Source organism: Barbus barbus, assembly GCF_936440315.1.
Source record: "Barbus barbus genome assembly, chromosome: 12".
Lineage (NCBI taxonomy): Eukaryota > Metazoa > Chordata > Actinopteri > Cypriniformes > Cyprinidae > Barbus > Barbus barbus.
The window spans coordinates 14,404,780-14,425,934 of record NC_136740.1 but is presented as its reverse complement, the minus strand read 5'-3'; the positions used below and the strand labels follow the sequence as shown (position 1 = coordinate 14,425,934).

Here is a 21,155-nt window from a genome sequence, read left to right as displayed (position 1 = left end):
GAGCTCTTTGAAGTCTGGGGGATTCTGATTGGCTGTCAGTGACTGTATCTTTCTCTGCTGGAAACAAGTAGCTCTGAAAGCCAAGGACGATAGTTTGTAGTGTACACCTTAAATTAAACTGTTCATTTATTTAAAATAATGTAAACATAAAAACATTGTTTACTAATAAAAAATCATGTAAATGTTCACAAGGTACACATTTTTAATCTGGTTATTTAAATGATAACTTTCAATGATTTTAATATTTTTATATAAATACTATAAATTAAATCAAAGCCTCTAACCGTTTTAGTAACTAAGCAATTATATAGTAAGTAATGCACCCATATTCACTTTAAACAAACAAACATTAGTTTTCCTCTCTCGTGCTGTATATTCCTCTGTGTGACTGTGACCTCCTCACATCCCTGCGTTATGGCGCTACGCTCAAACACAAGCCCTGTATACGTGGCGTTCCTCTTCATTCTCAACCATGTCTTTATGGCTGCAAGCAGCGGACTGTCTTCAGAGAGTTCATCCGGACTTCCTGCCCCGTACGATGAGCTCTATTACAGCGGGGTTCGGGCGTATTTTAGGGAGGATTGGGAGCGCGCAGCGGAGTTCCTGGAGAAATACATTTCCACGTGAAACAAGCTCATGCGAACCAGACGAAAATGTCACGACGAGTGTTTAACAGCAGGAGATGACAAAATCTCCAAACTAGGTAACTGCCAACGTTTTGTGCAGATGCATAAAGTGTGTGTGTGCGCAATCTCCATATGAGTGTTTCAGTGACCTCATACATTTACAGTGATAGTACAGAACAGTACTAGGAGTTTTCTATTACTTATCCAGTTCAGTGCATGTTAATACATGTTTATGTGTGTGTGTAGACAAAGAGGATTTTACTCTCTGGGACCTGGGGATACTGTGGGAAGTCGTGGCCTAATGGTTAGAGAGTCGGACTCATAATCCGAAGGTTGCGGGTTCGAGTCTCCGGCCGGCAGGAATTGTAGGTGGGGGGAGTGAATGTCCAGCTCTCTCTCCACCCTCAATACCACGACTGAGGTGCCCTTGAGCAAGGCACCGAACCCCCAACTGCTCCCCGGGCGCTGCAGCATAAATGGCTGCCCACTGCTCCGGGTGTGTGTTCACGGTGTGTGTGTTCACTGCTGTGTGTGTGCATTTTGGATGGGTTAAATGCAGAGCACGAATTCCGAGTATGGGTCACCAAACTTGGCAGTATGTCACTTCACATACTAGACTGGATCCAGGTGCGGGCTGAGTTTGTGAGGTTTTGTATGGGTCGAAGCTTCCCTCCTGCTGCTCTGCTCCCAGTATCTTCAGACATTGAGTATGAATTTGGAACACGCAACACTTATAACTACCTGCAAGTCACCTACTACAAGGTAAAATGACCAATCATAGTGTTTAAACGTGAAATCAGGCAACACACCTGAAAGAGTCTGAGTATACCTACCCTGGTTTGTTTTGTGAGTTTAAACTCCCTCTTCCTCTGTTATACAGTTGGATAAAATGGCCAAAGCAGCTTCAGCCGCTCACACATTCTTTGTTGCCAATCCGAGTCACCTGGAGATGAGGAACAACATTGAGAAGTACAGGAGACTGTTAGGAGTGAAAGAAGAATCCTTCCAGTACAGAGAGAGAGAGCAGGAGCAACACTGGGTGTGCTCAACAGAAGGGAATCTGCAGATCAGCATTTTTATTATTAGCTAAAACTATTAAAAAATCAATTTTGATAAATTAAATTAAATATAGCCTAAATATTAGATACAATATTAGAAAACATTAAATATTAGATACAAACTTGAACCTTTAAAAAAAATATTGAAAGAAATATTGCTTTGGTGGCTAACTGAAAGAAATAAGTTGAAGAACTGAAATGAACTAAACTAAAATAAAAATACATTTAAAAGAAATATAAAAAAACTAATGAAAAAAATCAAAGCATGATTATTAAAATTTAAACTAAAATTAAAATGAGAATTGAAAATTTTGAAACTGAAAATCAAAGCTAATTCAAAATACTATAATAATGAATATGAAGTATACATAAACATTTCAAACAATGAATGAAAAATGTAACTCAGTTATTTATGACAGGCTTAAAAATGTTTTCTTAAGTAACTGTGTTTACATCTGGTATATATTAAAATTAGCAGAAGTGATTCTTATTAGAATTATAATGAAACAAGGGTATGAAAAATAAGATAAAGCTACATCCTACACATCTTCGATTAAAATTACATTTAGTTATTTAGCAGACGCTTTTATCCAAAGCGACTTACAAATGAGGACAATGGAAGTGATCAAAATCAACAAAAGAGCAATGATATGCAAGCGCTATAACAAGTCTGTTAGCTTAACGCAGTACACATAGCAAGTTTTTTTTTTAATTAGAGAAGAAAGCTTTTAAAGAAAAGCTAGTGTTAGAGGCATTTTTTTATTTTGTTAATTGTTTAATAAATAAAAAGCAAAGTAGGTACACCACAGCTCCAGAGATAGAAAAAATATTTATTTATGTTCTCATCACAGGTGACATTTCGAGCTTAGGAGACTGATCAGACTGATGAAACGTCACCTGTGGTGAGAACATAAATAAATATTTTTTCTATCTCTGGAGCTGTGGTGTGCCTACTTTGCTTTTTTGGTTCAAATTCTTGTTTGATGGAGCCCCTTGAGCTTTTTGCCTACTGGATGTGCACACTTGGACTGTTTTTTTAAATTATTATTATTATTATTATAAAAAGATTAGAAAAGCTAGTGTTAGTTTTATTTTATTTATTTTTTTAAGAAAACAAGCAGTTCGTAAATGAATAGAGTGCAAGTCTAAAAGGGACAAGTTTTTTTTTTAAAGAATAGAATTCGAATAGAGAGTTAGAGGGTCAAATGAAGATGTTAATATGTAACATTACCTATTTATTTATGTATGTATTAATTATGGGAAATTGTGTATGAGGATAAAAATAAATCTTGATAAAGATGATACATAATACTAAAATAACACTGTTGCAAATGTCATTGCATGTGCTCAGTGTGCATACTGCTGTCTGAGCAGCTCTCATAACTGCTGGCAGTGTAATTGCATTGTTGTGAATCATAATAGTTATTTTGGTTTCTAGTGTGTTGTGCAGAGTGTTATTTTGGCGATTCTTCCCACACTGACCGAGCAGTCTTTTGTCTTTGAGACAGATGTCTGGATAATGTCAACTTCTGTGAATTACATACTTGTTCTACACCTCACTGTCCTCACTCGTCTCCTTTTCTCACTCCTTTTGAAATGAAGCGCATTAGTTGTCCTGCATACTGCTGTTCTCAGTTACTCTGCCATCTTCACATCATTTTGTAACATTGTTTATCATTTTTTAGGAGATGTATGATGCCGCCGTTCTGGCTGAGAGCTCGTCTGATTGGGTGAAGGCAGTGAAGAAGTGGAAGGAGTGTGTAAATGAGACAGAAGAGTGCAGAGCTCAATGTGTGATGCGGTCCCGGGTCATTCCGGAGGAGCCAGACACCGTTCAGGGCGTTTATGAGAGAGCTGCAGGTGAAAGTTATTGCAGCTTCTATTAGTAGTATAACATCAGGTTATTTCAAGGAATAGTAAAAATCCAATCTTATTTGCAAATAATTAACTTGTTTATAAACAGAATAGTTTTAAATAGATTGTTGCACCTATATAGAAAATTATATAGCAGTTCAGTGAATTCAGTCTTTCTCTGTTTCTTCAGACCTCTCTCTCTCTCCCTGCTGTCATGCAAACAGATGTGTGTGACCTTAGTGTCAACGCGACCTGGAAGGATTTCTGCTCTGGAGGACTTCCTGCCCTTACAGCTTGAGCACCTACATATTGCACAGTTTAAAGGTCAGATGACACTGAGACACAAGTACTGATGTTTCCCACCGGTGTTTAATCACAAGTTATTTGGATTATTTACAAATGATTTATTATTATTTTTATTCTTTATTGATTTGTTTTTCAGTGTTTATTGTTGGAAATATTTATTTTGTTTACTTTTTGAAAACATAATTCTATTTGGCCGAATAAACTTTGTGTAAAGGCACCAATGTAACATGATACAACATACATTTGTGATTTTATTGTTGTTTTTATCTTCCCATGTTTTATTTCATTTACACTTTATTTTAATGTGTCTTTGTTACAGTGTAATTTTAAATTTAAGTGCTGAGTAATATTAATTAACTACATGTACTTACTAATTTCTGACCTGTACACAGTTTTAATGCCAGTGTCAAAGACTCTAACGTTTTAATGACTCTATATTCTTTATCTTATGAAGCGAATGTGAATAGTATTGTTGCTTTACTATTATAGTATTTAATAATATTTTGAATTAGCCTTTATTTTTATATTTTCAATTGAAAAATTTTTGTCTGAATTTTAGTTTTTGTTATGCGTGTTTGTCATTTTTATTAGTTTTTTTTTTTCACTTTGTTTTTAGTAATTTTAGTACTTTTTATTTCAGTTAGTTGCCTAGTGTCACGTTCCCTCTCGGGATACAAGGAGGTGCGGAGACGTGGAAGTTCCAATAATCCGTTTATTGAAGACACACACAATGAGACGAGGCGCTTGGGGAGAGACGAACATCAATGACGATAGGACCGGACACAGGGGCTAGGAAACACAGGGCTTATAAACACAGGGAAATAAGGAACAGGTGTGGACTAATCAAACACAGGGCTAGGGACTAATTAAACTTATGAAGACAAACGAGGACAGGAACAGGAAGGCCAAATATGGGCACGGGAGGAGGGGAAACACAAGACAAGGACTGACACCTAGGTAACGTGATTTTCATTTGTTTTTTATTAAGTTTTATACTATATACCATTATACTATTTTATACTATGCTATATATATATTATATAGTATATATTATTAATTTTTTTTTTTTTTTTTTTTAATTAACAAAAATGAATTTTAATTGTTACCTCTCTTTGGTGTCCTGCAGCTGGTGACCTGAATGGGGCGGTAGAGACCCTGCGCTCCTTGCGGCTCTTCTACCCCACAGATTCAGACTCCCTTAGTAATCTGGAGCTCTACACTCAGACTCTAGAAGGCGACACAGGCTCAGGAAACAGGCCCCATGCAGGTATGATGCATGGACTGGTGGAGTAACTATGACACACGAGAGATGGGGTAGAAAGAATAATCTTTGCATTTATAAATGGGTCTGTCTGTTAGATATAAGGATGAATAGATGAGTCAATGGTCCAGATCAATACAGACTTTAAATGACCACTTTATCTTTATTCTCAAAGGAAATTGTCAAGTATATCAGCAGAGATTTGCAAGAGAAGAGACTGCTGTACTTTGGGATGGCAAACTTGGACTTTAAATTCAGTGACCCGGTATATACCTCTATGCTGTTCTTGAGTTTTTTTTTTTTTGTCTTTCACCTCTCACCTTTTGTTTCTCTTTCTGAAACTAGCCAAAAAAGGTCTGTCTCACTCTCTGTCCCCATCAGGATCTGTGGACTCCTGAGGACGTCGTGCCCGAATCCCTGCGAGAAACCTGGAGGTGAGACAGGAAAATAGAAAAAAAATATAGAAGGGGATTGGTGAAATAAGTTTCCTGGCAGATTCAAACTTTTCTTCTTCTCAGAGTAGAGAAAGAAAAACTTTGAGAAACTGAAGCAAGGTGAGAAAGTGGAAGAAGTGGATGACAGTGGATTTTATGCAGGTACGAGCACTGTTTCTGTCCATCCTGTCCTGTAATGTGTGTGTGTGTGTGTGTATTTATATACAGTACAGTATATACATACACTACCAGTCAAAAGTTTTTGAACAGTAAGATTTTTAATGTTGTTTAAAGAAGTCTCTTCTGCTAAGCCTGCATATATTTGATCCAAAGTACAGCAAAAACAGTACAATTTAGAAATATTTTTATTATTTAAAATAACTGTTTTATATTTGAATATATTTTAAAATGTAATTTATTCCTGTGATTTCAAAGCTGAATTTTTTGCATCATTACTCCAGTCACATGATCCCTCAGGAATCATTCTAATATTCTAATTTGCTGCTCTAAAACATTTATTATTATTATGTTGAAAACAGCTCAGTAGATTTTTTTTCAGGTTTCTTTGTTGAATAGAAAGTTCAGAAGAACAGCATTTATCTGAAATAGAAATCTTTTGTAACATTATAAATGTCTTTGTCATCCTGTCATGCCTTTTCCACTCACTCCTCCACTTTGACTCAGGTGGTCCTGTTCCTGTGGTTGGCGTAACAGTTACTATGGATGATCAGGGGCTGAATGGCACCAACCGTGTGGTTCTGGATGGAGTTTTATCCCAATCTGAATGTGATCACGTGATGCAGCTTGCTACCGTGAGCTTTTCACTAATCATCCAGAAATCAGCCATTTGAATTACTGTTGCAATCAGTTGAATGCCCATCAGCCTACTAACAGAGAGCAGCTGCAAGAATCAGATCACATTCTGCATGTGTTGATGATCGGCTGCTGCATCAGCAGGTGATGGTTATCGGGGTCGGCGCTCTCCTCACACGCCGCATGAGAAGTTTGAGGGTTTGACAGTTCTCAGAGCACTTAAGGTAAAATATTACTTATTCTAGAATGATTCATAAAATTATAGACATTTTCACCAAATATACCCTAGATGGTACACTAGAAAATAACTGTTTTCCAGTTGGCTCAAGATGGGCTGGTTAACCAATCAGATGCCAGGCTGTTACATGAGATCGGGGAGACTGTTAAAGTTCTGATGGACTCGTACTTCAGAAGTCACTCTGTTCTATACTTTGTGCCGCTCCGCCATCCCAGGTACACATTTCTATACTGCTCTTACAGGAACAGTCATTCACACATAAACACACATTATTAACAGGGTTTGGTGCATATATGGCTTTGTGTATGAAGGACATCAGGAGGGGCGTTCGGATCTTTGTCATCCAGTTCATGTGGATAACTGCATCCTGGAGCCAGAAACCAGGCAGTGCTGGAGAGAAGCTCCTGTTTTCACTCATCGAGATCTCAGGTGCACAGATGAAGGAGGTGAATTCTTTTTCGCTGATCGAGATGCCAAAACAGTCACTATAAGATTAAATTTCCACTATTCACTAAATGTTTTTCTTTCATTTAGATCCATGTTTATAAAGTTCTCAAACTGCCCGCAGCGGAAGAAGCCAAGGTAAAGAGAGGAGCAAAGAGAGAGAGAGAGAGTGACAGGCAGGCGGGATGAACTGTAAGAAAGACAGATGAATGAGCCAATCAGCAAAGAGACATCCATGGACATCAAATGCCTCACTGCTTATTCACTGTCTCTTCGTGGACACTAGTTTATATTTATCCCAGACTGTTTCACATGGTTATGTCTCTGTAAGTATGAGAGTGTGTGCATGTGTTTGTGACTTTGTTTCAGTATGTCTGTTATGATTTTGGTTAAATATAATTTTTTTAAATAAAAAAAATGAAGTGGCGAATGGGCTAATTTTGTAGTTCAAGGAATAATTGAATCTTTTTCTTTATAATTAGTATGTATTATTGAAAATCTTCCTCATTTTTTTGCGTATTGAAAATCCGCATCAGGGATGTAGATGAGTTTCTTCATTGGAATAGATTTGGAAATTTTAGCATAAATGGGTGCCGTCAGAATGAGAGTTCAAATAGCTGATAAAAACATCACAAACATGTGTTCGTAATAAATTAATAATTAAGAGATTTTTAACTTCAACTCATTGCTTCTGCTGTGATGTTTTTATCAGCTAAGACTCTCATTGTGACGGCACCCATTCACTGCAGGGGATCCATTGGTGAGTAAGTGATATAATATTAAATTTCTCCAAATATGATCCAATGAAGAAACAACAAACTGAAAAAAAAAAAAATTGGGGCTACTTATTACTCTCACATAAGATCAGTAACCTTGAATGTTATTTTGCATGAGTGAGTGGCCTCATGGTTTTTTTTTTTATTCATACTGCATCCACACCACTAGGTGTCAATATAAATCCAAGACCATTGTCAAAGCGATCAACGCAACTGTGCACACCTTTAATTTATTATTGTTTCTCAGAATCAAAACAGAGACAAAAAAAGACAGAAGGTACAAGTGTTTAATACATCTAGACAACAGTACATTAAAACAAGTGAGCGGAGAGAGGGAGGAGGGGAGGTGTTGACGTCCTGCAGTACATTAGCACTGATGGAATGAGAGAGGAAAAAAAGAGGGCGGGGTAGAGAGATGGGGAGCAAGATTACAGATAATCCCTCATAAATGAGTGCATTTGTTTATGAAGTTTACAAATCTCCCATTTAGAGTATGGAATAATAATCATGTAATCATTCATGCCCTGACTCCCCATCTCAACACGACACCCCTTCCATTAAACCTAAACCCTAATACCACTGACCCTCCTCTAATGCACCAAAAATCTGACTCTTGCCTGAATTACACTGGCCATTGATCCTCTGTACTTGAATGAATCTACATTGCGCTGTAAAATAGAGGATATAATGGTTAATGGATCATAAGGTGTTAATATCATCCTATGCATGTGATACTCAGCAGGCCTGGAACACAGTTATGAGTTTAAGAGCAGAGCAGATGTATGGATGTACCACTTAGGCAAATGACTAAGACCCTTCTGACCTGTTTCCACCAATGTTTGACTATCACCAAGATGCGTTTATGAATAATCTCTTTCTCCCTCATGGTAACATAACATTACACAACATGTTGGTGTTGTGCGCAGGATTTTGTCCAGTGCTGAAGAGCGTGGATATTAATAGTGATAACGGAGCAGTCGATGGTCCATTCTCAAACATTTTAGCATGACTTTTTTTAGAGCGAGACATTTGTTTAACCTGGATTTCTCAATGTAATCACACAGCTGCAGGTTTTTCACAGTGTGTCCATTTTTAGCCAATGATCTAGGATGCTTTTATTTAAATATACATGAAACAGAGGTGTTTTTTTTCTGGAATAAGAAAGTTTAGTATGAAACTGTACATCGTCAATTTCTACTTTAATCTTTAAAAAAAAATGAATGTAATTGAATTTAAATGTAAATTCCACTGACGATTAAGTAATATCGCAAGAGCTGATTTACTATTGCCAGTGTAATAATGTTTTTATAACATATTAAGTCAACGTCAATCAGAGGTTGCGACTGACTTTCCTTCAGTATTGTGGTGTATTTCTGACTGAAACAGAGGCTTGATGTTAGTGCATCTGTAGCTCACAGCAGACTGACAGTTAGAAGGGAGTTATTAAGGATGTTCTTCTCCAACTTATCAGGGAACGAGCACCATTCCAGAGGGGAATTTCAAACAAGTTTAAGACAAACTAATTTCATCTGTTTGTTAACTTAACAGAGTAATGTGCGCTAACAAAGTAAACAGGATAAACTGAGAAACTTGAAATTTAGGCAAAATAATGCCAGATAGTTTTGCATATTTTCTCAACTAAAATATTTCCGAACAAAGCCACAGAAAATAGACTGCATCTCCAAACAATACGCTGTAGTGATATTTTGTTCCTGAATAAAACAGTTGTTTAACAAAATGACAGAAAGAATGATTCAACGACCCATTCTTAAAGAGGTCGCAACCAACTGTTGTAAGTAACCTGTCACTAACAAATCCCCACCACTAAAATACACCGACAGACTGAAACGCACAATCACAGAGAGGTGATATTGGATCTGCGTACTAAACCATGTATTTCCATACTACATAAAAAGTGAAAAGCACTTGGCGTGAAGAGTAGTATGTCTGAATTCTTAGTATTTATGAAACAGTACATGAAAAATACACGGATGGTTTACTACTTTTTCAAGATTGGAATGCCGCTGGACCAAATAAATTTACAGAACTGTTGTACAAAATTAAATATTTAAATATATCAAATCTAACGAATATTTAAGCACATAAGTTTGTTTGTGTTCAGGACTTTCCTTTAACTTCTATTGTTGCATTAATGATGTGTTCTTTCTCCTATCTAAACAGAAACTTTTTTCATTTTCATTAAGGCAATACATAGCATGTTTATTAAGCCATTTTTTTTCATGTATAGTGTTGACTGATCCCACAATCTAGCTGATTTCAAGTTCACTGTGGAGACATTTGCTCCCCATAACATAGGCAAAACCTGATCCACCCTCACACACATAGACAATCCTATATGTGAGCCTGGACCGCAAAACCAGTCACATGGGTCAAATTTTCAAAATTGAGATGCATACATCATCTGAAAGGATAGGACAATATTTGGTTGAGATGCAACTATTTGAAAATCTGGAATCTGAGGGTACAAAAAAATCTAAATACTGAAAAATTACCGTTAAAGTTGTCCAAATTAAGTTCTTAGCAATGCATTTTACTAGTCAAAAATTAAGTTTTTATATATTTACTGTAGGAAATTTACAAAATATCTTCATGGAACATGATCTTTATTTAAAGTCCTAATGATTTTTGGCATAAATGAAAAATCAATAATTTTAACCCATAAAATGTATTTTTGGCTATAGCTACAAATATACCCCAGCAACTTAAAACTAGTTTTGTGGTCCAGGGTCACATATAAATGCACACATCTTAACTATGCATTAATAAAGGGCTTTTTACATGACACTGAACGTAATGCTGCACACAACCTTTCCTCAATGTTCATCCATGCAAAAGTAAACCACTCCCTTTTGTCCTAATAGAATATAATCCTTTTCACCCATGGGTTGCGTTGTCCCCCCTCCTTGCTAAATCATGTGATGATTTTATCCACCATGCGGTGATATTTTGTCTGGTTCAGCGAGGTGGGGGAGGATGAGTTATATTTATGATAATGATAGTTTGTCAGTTCTAAATCAGGACACTAAAATTGATTTAAACAAAGCCTTAAATGTTCACAGGCTTTTAAGCTCGTTTGTTGCACAATATTCTCTAATGGTCCTCACGCATTTATGTTTCTGAAACGATGTTATTTATGTTTTGTTATAATAGTGTTCAATAAAGGTTAGCGTACCTTGTGTGTATTATACTGTAGTTGAATCACAAAGCCTTCCGCTCATCTCAAAGTATAAACATTGCTAATTTTGAAAGTTTCCAAGGTACGCTACACCAGCTCCCAGTGATCTGAAACCACTCATCGTTCCATACATAGAAATGTCTCTCCAGTCTATTATTTACTGTTTTCAGCTTTCTTCCATCACACTGACATGTGAGAATGTTGTGGATGTTCTGTCTGCTCATTCATGACTAATAGGCCACTCTAAGCATGACCCTCATCTGGTGGCTTTTTAAAAAATTTTGGTTTTCAAGGACATCTATGTTCAAAGTTTATGGATTTATCATCAGTGCAGATCTTTAGGATCAGGCTTAGGAAATTTAGTTCAACAACTTTGTAATTGTAAGTTTATCAGTCCATTACAGACCCTTAACCCATTCAGCTGAGCACTATTCAAAGAAAACTTCTACATTTAGCCAACATTTTCAATGTTTATTATTTCAAGGCAAAATAAATGGATAGGCATCATCTGCGAAAAAAAAAAAATTAAACATAAAATAAAATCTGTCTTGTCCCTCACCTGGCCCTTCACACCTGCTTTTCTGTCATGTGACCCCATGACCTGGTTCTCTCCACTATTTAGTTCTCTTGTCTTTTACTCTCTGTTCTCTCCTCTCTTAACAGATTTCCCTCCCTCTTGCTCTCTCCATCCCAGGCTTTATCCTTTCAGCCCTGATCTCACTTCATCCCCTCCGATCCTCATCTGCCCATCACAAAAGCATCACAGAGTTTACAGAGAGAGAGAGAGAAGAAAGAGAGGGATCAGAAGGTGCGTAAAGCAGAAAACCTGAATGAACATTGTCCCGAGAAAAAGGCAAGTGGATAAAGAGTTGAAAAGGAATTAGAGATTCAAATAGAGTGGAGAAACATCCCAGAGGAACAGGTAAGTGATGACGTTTTGAAGTCCTGTAGTTTTGGTCTTTTATACGTTGCTACCAGCTTAGTTCTTACTTACAAATATGGCAAAGTAAAGATTATGATAATGAACCACAATAGGAAATTTTCACTTTAAATCAGAAGCGAACCATAACATATATCAATCAGTTTTATGATTTAAATCTGTAAAAAATTGTTTTGTTTTGGTGCTGCTGCAACATTTTACTTTTTCATTTTAGGTAGAATAAATGCTTTTAAGATATCAGAAGATGCAAGATATTGGATTAAAAAGACATTGTGTAGTGTAATGAATAATTTCTCTACATTGTGTTTTATGTTTAAAGAGGTGCACATATTAAGAAATAGTTTTATTATTATAAACGGCCTAATAATTAATCATAGTATAATGAATTTAATATAATGAATCATTTTTAGGTTCTAAATAAATAGTTATAGGACTTTTTAACCATAACAGGTTTGGAAATGACTTGATAATACTATGGCAGACTGTTTTTTTAAAGTAATTTGCCGAAAACTCAAATTCAAACGATGGCTAAGCCACACTTTCACACCCATTCCCAGCTCTCTCTCTCTTTCTATCCCCCCCCCCCCCCCCCCCCCCCCCCATCTCTACTGTAGCTCTTATCCAGATGCAAAGAGCAGTCAATAATCGGATGAGAGCAGATTTGATTCAAAAGGCCTCCCTTAAAATCTCAGCAGTGTGGATTTAAACTCACTCTCTCTTGCCTACCTCTCTCTCTCTCTCTCTCATTAGTCTCGTTCTGGTTATGGTGTTTGGTGCTCACGGTCTTGTTGATGATAACATTACCTTGCCCTTTAATTCACACTGACGACAAATACAAAAATTCCAGGTGTGCTGTTTACCTTGAGTTCCAGAACAGGGCTATTTATTGATGTCCATTACAGGACAGCTCCCTCCCACCGGTCCACCTCTCTCCCATCCACACCCTTTGCTCTCTCGCTTTCTCCTCTCAAACAAATTTTAGGCAAAAGTCATCTGGTCATGAGAGCTTGAGAGAGACACAAAGATTCAATAAACAATTCAACAAAAGGACATAGCCTACATTAATCTTCTTTGTAAGGTAAGACATGATATTCAAACTTAAGAATAACTCAATAGTAACTTAAAAATGATTTTCATTAAGGCAAATGACAGAACTCTAATTGTACAAGCAAACTGGGGTGAACCATCCAAAATGAAGGGCAAAATTATGATAGATAACAGTATTGAGAAAGCCAAGCCTCATCAATAATGTCTAATATGGGTTGGAAAGTTTTCAGCAGAAAATCTATTTATTGTTTTGCTCATTGTTTCTATGAAAGCCACTGTAAATAGAGTCACAATAATCACTTATTACTCTAATTTTTTAAATGCTGTAGATGTATATAAAGTATTTATAAACTAAACCATCTATGTATGTATTATCTGATTATACAAAAGCATGTGTGCGGCGTTTGATAAAGTAGTTTCTTGTTTGACTCTGACTCACTATGCACTTGTATGTTTGTGGTGATGGTATAAGTGAAATTTTGCATGCATCCTAATTTGTGAGGATTTGCAAACCAGGTTGAAGGGAGTTTGAATTGCAAATAGATGCTGAACGAGGGAACTGAAGATTTATTACAGTGAAAGCAACAACAATGAGCTCTTGCCACAAGCAGTAATGTCAATTGCACTGTCATGATTGATGTAACAATGAAATGTATATTCATTTTCAGGAGAGTTTTTCCCCAGCATTCTCTTGGCTCTACTGACCTCACTTCCTGTCTGTATCTGTGGGTGACTGTGCCTGACTACCGTTGCCATGGGTGAAATGGAGCAACTGCGAAAGGAGGCGGAGAGCCTGAAGGATGAGATTACTGTCAGTGTCAAGAATACGTCTTCATAAACATCTGTGTAACTTTACAGAATATCACCGATTGATTCTCAGTTCTAGATCAGCTGTAATATCAGTTATGTGTATGTTCTATGCTCTATAGGCGGCTCGTAAAGCAGTCCAGGACCTCATGCTGCAGGATCATGTGGCGGGGACAGCTGTTGTGGGCCGTGTCCAGCTAAAGACCAGGAAGACATTGAGAGGACATCTGTCCAAAATCTATGCCGTGCACTGGGGGGACTCAAAGTAAACATCTAAATGCAAATATAAGCAATACATTCTGTTCCACATGTACTAGTCTGCAAGCATATCCAAATACACACATTACACTTCATAATATACACTTCATTTGGGCAAAGATAAATGAAATGAATGATTATGTAAACAGATATTTGTACATGGATACAATAGTAAGCTGTATTAATGATGCAGGTCTGAATGTGATTAAGAAATTTGACCTCTGCACCAAAACCACATTCTGTTTAATGAAAGGAGGTTGGAAAGGGATCAGATGTTTTGCATATGTGTGCGTGTGCGTGCTGAAGTAAATTCACCTGAGACAAACACTGAATTAACCACTTAAGTCTTTTCGTACCTTTATTCTTACATTTGGTCCAGGTCATAAGTATTAATAAGTATAATAAGTAAGTCATATTTAATATATAGCTTGTAAAATACTAAGATTTTAGTATTCATACGTCCTTTTAAATCAAGCCTGTAACACTGGTGATGTTAGAAACATGTCTTCACTAGTTGTGGTTTTAGGTATTAAAATAAAATATAAATATTAGATTTTAAGTTACAGTTTAACTTTAAAAACTTGTAATAAAATTTTAGTACTAAGTAAAATTACTAAACTGAAATAAAAATATAAATATTTTTCAAAAACTAATAAAAAAAGCACATAAAAATACTGAAACAAACTAAAATGAAAATGAAAACTGGAAATATAAAAAAAATTCTAAATAAAAATGTTAAGAAATACTATAATAAATAATACTAAAATCATACAGAAAATTAATTTTCTAACCTGATGTTTCTTTTTCTTATATTTCTCTCAGACTGTGTGTCAGTGCATCTCAAGACGGTAAACTGATTGTATGGGACAGCTACACCACCAACAAGGTACTGAAAAGTTTTTCAATGTTACATTCTCTTAAGTCCTTTGCTACAAAAAAAGGCCAAAAATCATCGAGCCTATCGTTATCTGTTACAGATGTTACAAATGACAAAATCTGATGCTTTAAGTTGGAGCTGCTGTCACGTACATTTAAATGCAAATCGTTTCAGGTGAAGTCTATTAAGAAAATCAGTACCTGCCAGTGGGCACATTGTGTGCAAGAGGGAGGAGACGTATCTAAATGACATGAAGCACGAAAGCAGGACTGAGACGGTTTCAGTTCTTATAGGTTATTGAAGCTGGTCTAAGCCACATATTTAATCATAAAGCAAGGTCATTTTGATTTGATTTAGTGCTATTACGATTACAGGTACATCTCTCAAAAAATTTGAATATTGTGAAAAAGTTCATTTGTTCTTGTAACTTATTTCAAAAAGTGAAAGTTTCATATATTTTAGATTCTTTACATGCAAAGTAAAACATTTCAAAAGTTTTTTGTTTTAATTTTGATGATTAGAGCTCACAGCTCATGAAAGTCAAAAATCAGTATCTCAAAATATTAGAATATTTACATTTGAGTTTCAATTAATGACCATCCCTACAGTATAAATTTTGCGTATCTCTTGTTCTTTGAAACCACAATAATGGAGAAGACTGCTGACTTGGCAATGATCCAGAAGACGAACATTGACGCCCTCCACAAAGAGGGTAAGTCACAGAGGGTCTTTACTGAAAGGTGTGGCTGTTTACAGAGTGCTGTATCAAAGCATATTAAATGCAAAGTTGGCTGGAAGGAAGAATTTGGGTAGGAAAAGGTGCACAAGCAACAGGGATGACCGCAAGCTTGAGAATACTGTCAAGCAAAGCTGATTCAAACACTTGGGAGAGTTTCACAAGGAGTGAACTGAAGCTGGAGTCTTCAGGAAAAGGGCTACCAAGCCACTTCTGAACCAGAGACAACATCAGAAGCATCTTACCTGGGCTGTGGAGAAAAAGAACTGGACTGTTGCTCAGTGGTCCAAAGTCCTCTTTTCAGATGAAAGTAAATTTTGCATTTCATTTGGAAATCAAGGTCCCAGAGTCTGGAGGAATAGTGGAGAGGCACAGAATCCATGTTGCTTGAAGTCCAGTGTGAAGTTTCCTGCTGATTTCATTTTCCAGCAGGACTTGGCACCTGCCCACACTGCCAAAGGTACCAAAAGCTGGTTCAATGACCATGGTGTTACTGTGATTGATTGGCCAGCAAACTCACCTGACCTGAACCCCATAGAGAATCTATAGGGTATTGTCAAGAGGAAGATGAGAGACACCAGACCCAACAATGCAGATGACCTGAAGGCCGCTATCAAAGCAACCTGGGCTTCCATTACACCTGAGCAGTGCCACAGGCTGATTGCCTCCATGCCACGCCGCATTGAAGCAGTAATTCATGCAAAAGGAGGCCCAACCAAGTATTAAGTGCATAGAAATGAACATACTTTTCAGAAGCCTGACATTTCTGTTTAAAATATAATTTTTATATTGATCTTTTGTAATATTCTAACTTTCTGAGACACTGAATTTTGGGTTTTCATTATCTGTAAGCCATAATGAGTGAAGTGACATACTGCCAAGTATGGTGACCCATACTCGGAATTCGTGCTCTGCATTTAACCCATCCAACGTGCACACACACAGCAGTGAACACACACACACCGTGAACACACACCCGGAGCAGTGGGCAGCCATTTATGCTGCGGCGCCCGGGGAGCAGTTGGGGGTTCGGTGCCTTGCTCAAGGGCACCTCAGTCGTGGTATTGAGGGTGGAGAGAGCGCTGGACATTCACTCCCCCCACCTACAATTCCTGCCGGCCCGAGTCTCGAACCCGCAACCTTTTACGAGTTTACGAGTCCAACTTTCTAACCATTAGGCCACGACTTCCACGACTTATTTGATAATCATCAAAATCAAGAAATAAAGGCTTGAAATATTTCACTCTATGTGTAATGAATCTACATAATATGTCTTTCACTTTCTGAAATGAGTGACAAAAAATATTGACCTTTTTCACGATATTCAAATTTTTTAGATGTACCTGTATATACAACAATTGACTGTGTTTGTTAGCTAACTGCACCTTTATCATCTTTTATTTGTGACTTCATATCTCACAGTTTAAGGCACATATTTATGCAACGAGACGATTATTGCAATTATTAGAAATAAAGCCACAAATGGGAGAAAGTTGCCATTGGATCTAATTCATGAAACACAAGCAGAATTAATTTTTGTGTAAATCGTTTGTAAAACGATGCTCAATGTAAATTTTCATTAATTATTTCCCTGTTCATGAAAGTGTTCATATTTTTTAAATGCTATTTGATATGAAAAAAATTGTACACCTGCTCTGAAAAACATGTAAATAGTGTGTAAAACATCTATCTAAAACGTTCTATTATGCAAATGGATGATACTGCATTCTGATTATGGCGCTCTGCATTCTGCACTATTTAGCATAGTATATAATATAATTATAAATATAATAACTAAATTAATGAATGAATTAATAAAACTGCCACATAGTCCACTTTCCTTTATATTACAGACTTACAGACCAATTATTCATATTTACGAAAGTTTCACAAATAAGGCTGAATGTATATATTACCATTCGCTAATAGAACATTAATTACCCATCCTCTCTGATTGTGGTTTAGGTGCACGCAATCCCACTGAAGTCCTCGTGGGTGATGACATGTGCGTACGCACCTTCAGGAAACATGGTGGCGTGTGGAGGACTTGACAACATGTGCTCCATCTATAACCTGAAGGGCAAAGATGGCAACGTGAAGGTCATGCGTGAGCTCGCAGCACACACAGGTGAGCATATGTGAACCAGTTTGCAATGTCCAAGAGCGATATCTAGCCAATGAAATATTTAACATCAGCTAGCGGCGTCTTGAAGTCTGTTCTGAGTTTTGTGTTGATCAGGTTACCTGTCCTCCTGCCGCTTCCTGAATGACAACGAGATCATCACCAGCTCTGGAGACTGTACCTGGTACATTCACTTTAGACATATAATAGCTATAAACTAAAATGGCAAAGAAAATGGAGCAGTAATAACGTGACCTCTGACCTGTTTCCAGTGTTCTGTGGGACATTGAGACAGGATCGCAGAAGACGGTGTTCGCGGGTCATCTGGGTGACTGTATGTCTCTGGGTGTGGCCCCTGACTTCAACACTTTCATCTCAGGAGCCTGTGACTTCACAGCCAAACTGTGGGACATCCGTGACGGCCAGTGCAGACAGACCTTTGGAGGCCATGAGAGTGATATCAACGCCATAGGGGTAAGAATGATCAGTAAGCCAGTAATTAATCCATAACCACAGAAATATTGATTACTTACATTTAATTTTTCATAATGAATGGGGCTTGCTAAGGTTTTAATTTACTATTATTTGTTCATCAGGATTTGAACCCCTAAGCCAGTGGTTCTTACCTTTTTTGACCTTTCTTTACCCCTCCCCACACCTCCTCATTGTCAGCAACAATATTTGAAGGCCACAAGATTTTAACAGTTTTAATTTTTTTAATTTGGCAAAACTAGAAGGATGTATATACATTATAAAAATGCCCATAGAGCACTGTTGTTGAGTATTATTAATATACTTTTATAGTATTTATTATTTTTAATTGTTTTTTTCTTAATTAGTTTTTAATTCAGATGTTTACGTTTTACTAATATTGTTGTGTGATTTTTGTCATTTTTACTAGATATTAAATATTTCTATTTAGTTTTTTCTTTTAGTTTGTCATTTTAATGTATTAAAATAAAACATTTTATTTCAGTTAGTACGTTTTTCATCTAACATTTATTTTGTATTTTATTTCAAAATACATTTTTATTAGTTTTAATCATTCATTTTTATTTTTTATTAGTTTTAATAATTTAATACTTTTAATAATACAGTTGTATTAATTTATAATAAAATAATAAATTATGTAATTTTATTACTTTACATAATTGGTTCTTCAAAGAAAAAAAATGTTGTCGAAGAGGTGATTTTTTGTTGTTTTAGCCTTTTTTTTTTTTACATTTTTAAGTTATTTTGAGGCCCCCTTGAAAGTTTGTGAGGTCCCCTAGTGGGCTTAATTACATTAATGCAGTGGTTTTCAACCAGGGGCCCCCTTGTTGAAAACCACTGCATTAATGTAATTAACTTGTACATTATGTAGATTATTCAGCACTGTTTGCACTACAAACATGAAGGATATGTTCAGTTGTGCAGTTTGAGGAGTGGTTTTACATCATTAAGAGAATGAGCAAAAATCCTAGGGACCAAGAAAGGAACCCCAGCAATCTTTAAGGACCAGAAATATTCTAAAGTCTTCGAAACTGGATCAGAAAGCAGCCACTCAGAACAACTTAGAAACCACTGAGAACAGCTTGAAGCATCCACACAGCACACACTTACAGTGAAACATTTTTTTAATTTAAAGATCAGGGTAAATTTAACTTATTTTGTCTTCTGGGAAATATGTAAGTATCTTCTGTAGCTTCTGAAGGGCAGTACTAAATGAAAAAAATATTATATTTAGGCAAAATAAGAAAAATGTACACATCTTTTAGTTTTCACCCCCCGACTTTTAATGCATGGTTTTTCCTTCTGGAGCATCAGTGAGTGTTTGAACCTTCTGTATTAGTTGCATATGAGTCCCTCACAGTTGTCCTCAGTATGAAAAGATGAATCTCAAAATCATACAGTCATTGTTGGAAATCCTCAAAAATGCTGAAAAGCCAAAGAATTTATGGGACCTGAAGGATTTTTCTGAAGAACAGCAGGCAGCTTAACTGTTCAGGACAAACAAGGGATTCATGAACAACTATCACTAAACAAAAAGAATCAAGTGTATGTAAACTTTTAAACAGGGTCATTTTTATAAATTCAACTATTATTTTCTCTTGTGGACTATATGTAAACATCTTTTATGTGAAATAATTAACATTTTGCAGATTCTGCAAGGTGTATGTAAACTGTTGACTTCAACTGTATTATAATAAATGCATGCATTTTTCTCTCTGTGTCACCTTTCAGTTTTTCCCCAATGGCAATGCAGTGATCACGGGTTCAGACGACGCTTCCTGCAAGCTGTACGACCTGCGTTCAGACCAGGAGCTCATCACGTACCAGGACTCCGGCATCATGTGCGGCGTGACCTCCCTCGCTCCCTCCCTCTCTGGAAGACTCATCCTTGCTGGGTACGACGACTTCAACTGCAACATCTGGGACTCGCTGAAGGCGGAGAGAGTCGGTACGTCACCGGAAAGAGATGCAAGGATGGATGTCAACCTCAGGAGAATGATAAAGCATATTAGATGCAAAAATATCTGTATATATGAACTATAATAAAATAGTGTTTGTCTTTTACAGGAGTGTTGTCCGGTCATGACAACAGAGTGAGCTGTATTGGCGTGACACCTGATGGGATGGCCTGCTGCACAGGATCATGGGATAGCTTTCTGAAGATCTGGAACTAAGGCTCTGTCTCAAATGGAGGCAAACATAGAATATGTCAAAGACAGGGTAAAATGTAAAGGGGACAATTGAAACAGGACTATGGGTTGTATAAGTAGGGAGGGAAAGCGATATGTTTGTTGTGCCATCACAACGAGAAAGACTGTGAATAAGAAAACCTCATTTAGAGATGGGCTGACCTGTAGAATAATCTTGTTAAAGAAATCACGCAATACCAGAAAACCTGTTTTTCAGGGACTGCGAACTGCAAAAGTGGGCATTTACAAAGCCATTACCTATTTGGTGATTTGTGAGGTAATTTTTGGATAGGGTCTTTAACACATGGGTGTCACAGCATATTATCAATAATAGCATATTAAATAAGACTTTCAACACTAGTTGAATTAAGCTTACTGATATCTAAAAGCATCCTGTGCTATCAAACCTATATGACCGAGGTTGCCAAAATAGTTGCGCAAGATCGAATTTAATGACTTAAGTCTACACAGAATGATATTTTCACTTTTATAAAATGTGGTACAAATTATAGGTAGATTAAACAAGTTTTAGTGAGTTTCTGTTTGAGTTTAGTGTTAAGATTTTTTTTTTGATAGTGCACTGATAGTGTCATCTGTTTTTTTTTCCTGCTTATTCAGGCCAATAATAAAAAAAAAAAAAAAAAAACTGACAACCTGCCTGATTTTTATCTCTCATATCTG

At 36.6% G+C, this 21,155-nt stretch overlaps 1 protein-coding gene and 1 pseudogene across 3 annotated transcripts; both read left to right on the top strand.

Annotated features, from left to right (window-relative positions):
* The first annotated feature begins 414 nt into the window (after positions 1-414).
* Positions 415-11,822, top strand: LOC306878534 (prolyl 3-hydroxylase 3-like; annotated as a pseudogene). The gene is made up of 14 exons: positions 415-703; positions 1,243-1,388; positions 1,507-1,665; positions 3,370-3,461; positions 3,729-3,862; positions 4,971-5,111; positions 5,281-5,370; positions 5,451-5,539; positions 5,624-5,701; positions 6,224-6,351; positions 6,481-6,576; positions 6,672-6,805; positions 6,902-7,036; positions 11,701-11,822. The product of its transcript is annotated as a prolyl 3-hydroxylase 3-like (transcript).
* On the top strand, positions 11,774-21,095 carry LOC306877603 (guanine nucleotide-binding protein G(I)/G(S)/G(T) subunit beta-3-like). 2 transcript variants are annotated; one of them, XM_079429459.1, is made up of 9 exons: positions 11,774-11,928; positions 13,662-13,804; positions 13,923-14,065; positions 14,881-14,944; positions 17,637-17,799; positions 17,911-17,977; positions 18,066-18,267; positions 20,017-20,233; positions 20,353-21,095. In XM_079429459.1, exons 2-9 carry the CDS (start codon positions 13,748-13,750, stop codon positions 20,457-20,459), a joined length of 1,020 nt encoding a protein of 339 aa, XP_079285585.1. In that variant the 5' UTR covers positions 11,774-11,928; positions 13,662-13,747; the 3' UTR covers positions 20,460-21,095. The 2 variants fall into 2 exon arrangements, with proteins under 2 accessions (XP_079285585.1, XP_079285584.1); XM_079429458.1 differs by lacking the exon at positions 11,774-11,928 and adding an exon at positions 12,916-13,024.
* The last annotated feature ends 60 nt before the right edge of the window (positions 21,096-21,155 follow it).

What these genes read in the sequence shown, in the direction of transcription:
- LOC306877603 (XM_079429459.1), top strand. Translation starts at nt 13,748, where the DNA reads ATGGGTGAAATGGAGCAACTGCGAAAGGAGGCGGAGAGCCTGAAGGAT. An exon ending in ACAGCTACACCACCAACAAG is followed by an intron (nt 14,945 to 17,636) that starts GTACTGAAAAGT and finishes ATTGTGGTTTAG; the next exon opens with GTGCACGCAATCCCACTGAA. An exon ending in TGAGCTCGCAGCACACACAG is followed by an intron (nt 17,800 to 17,910) that starts GTGAGCATATGT and finishes TGTGTTGATCAG; the next exon opens with GTTACCTGTCCTCCTGCCGC.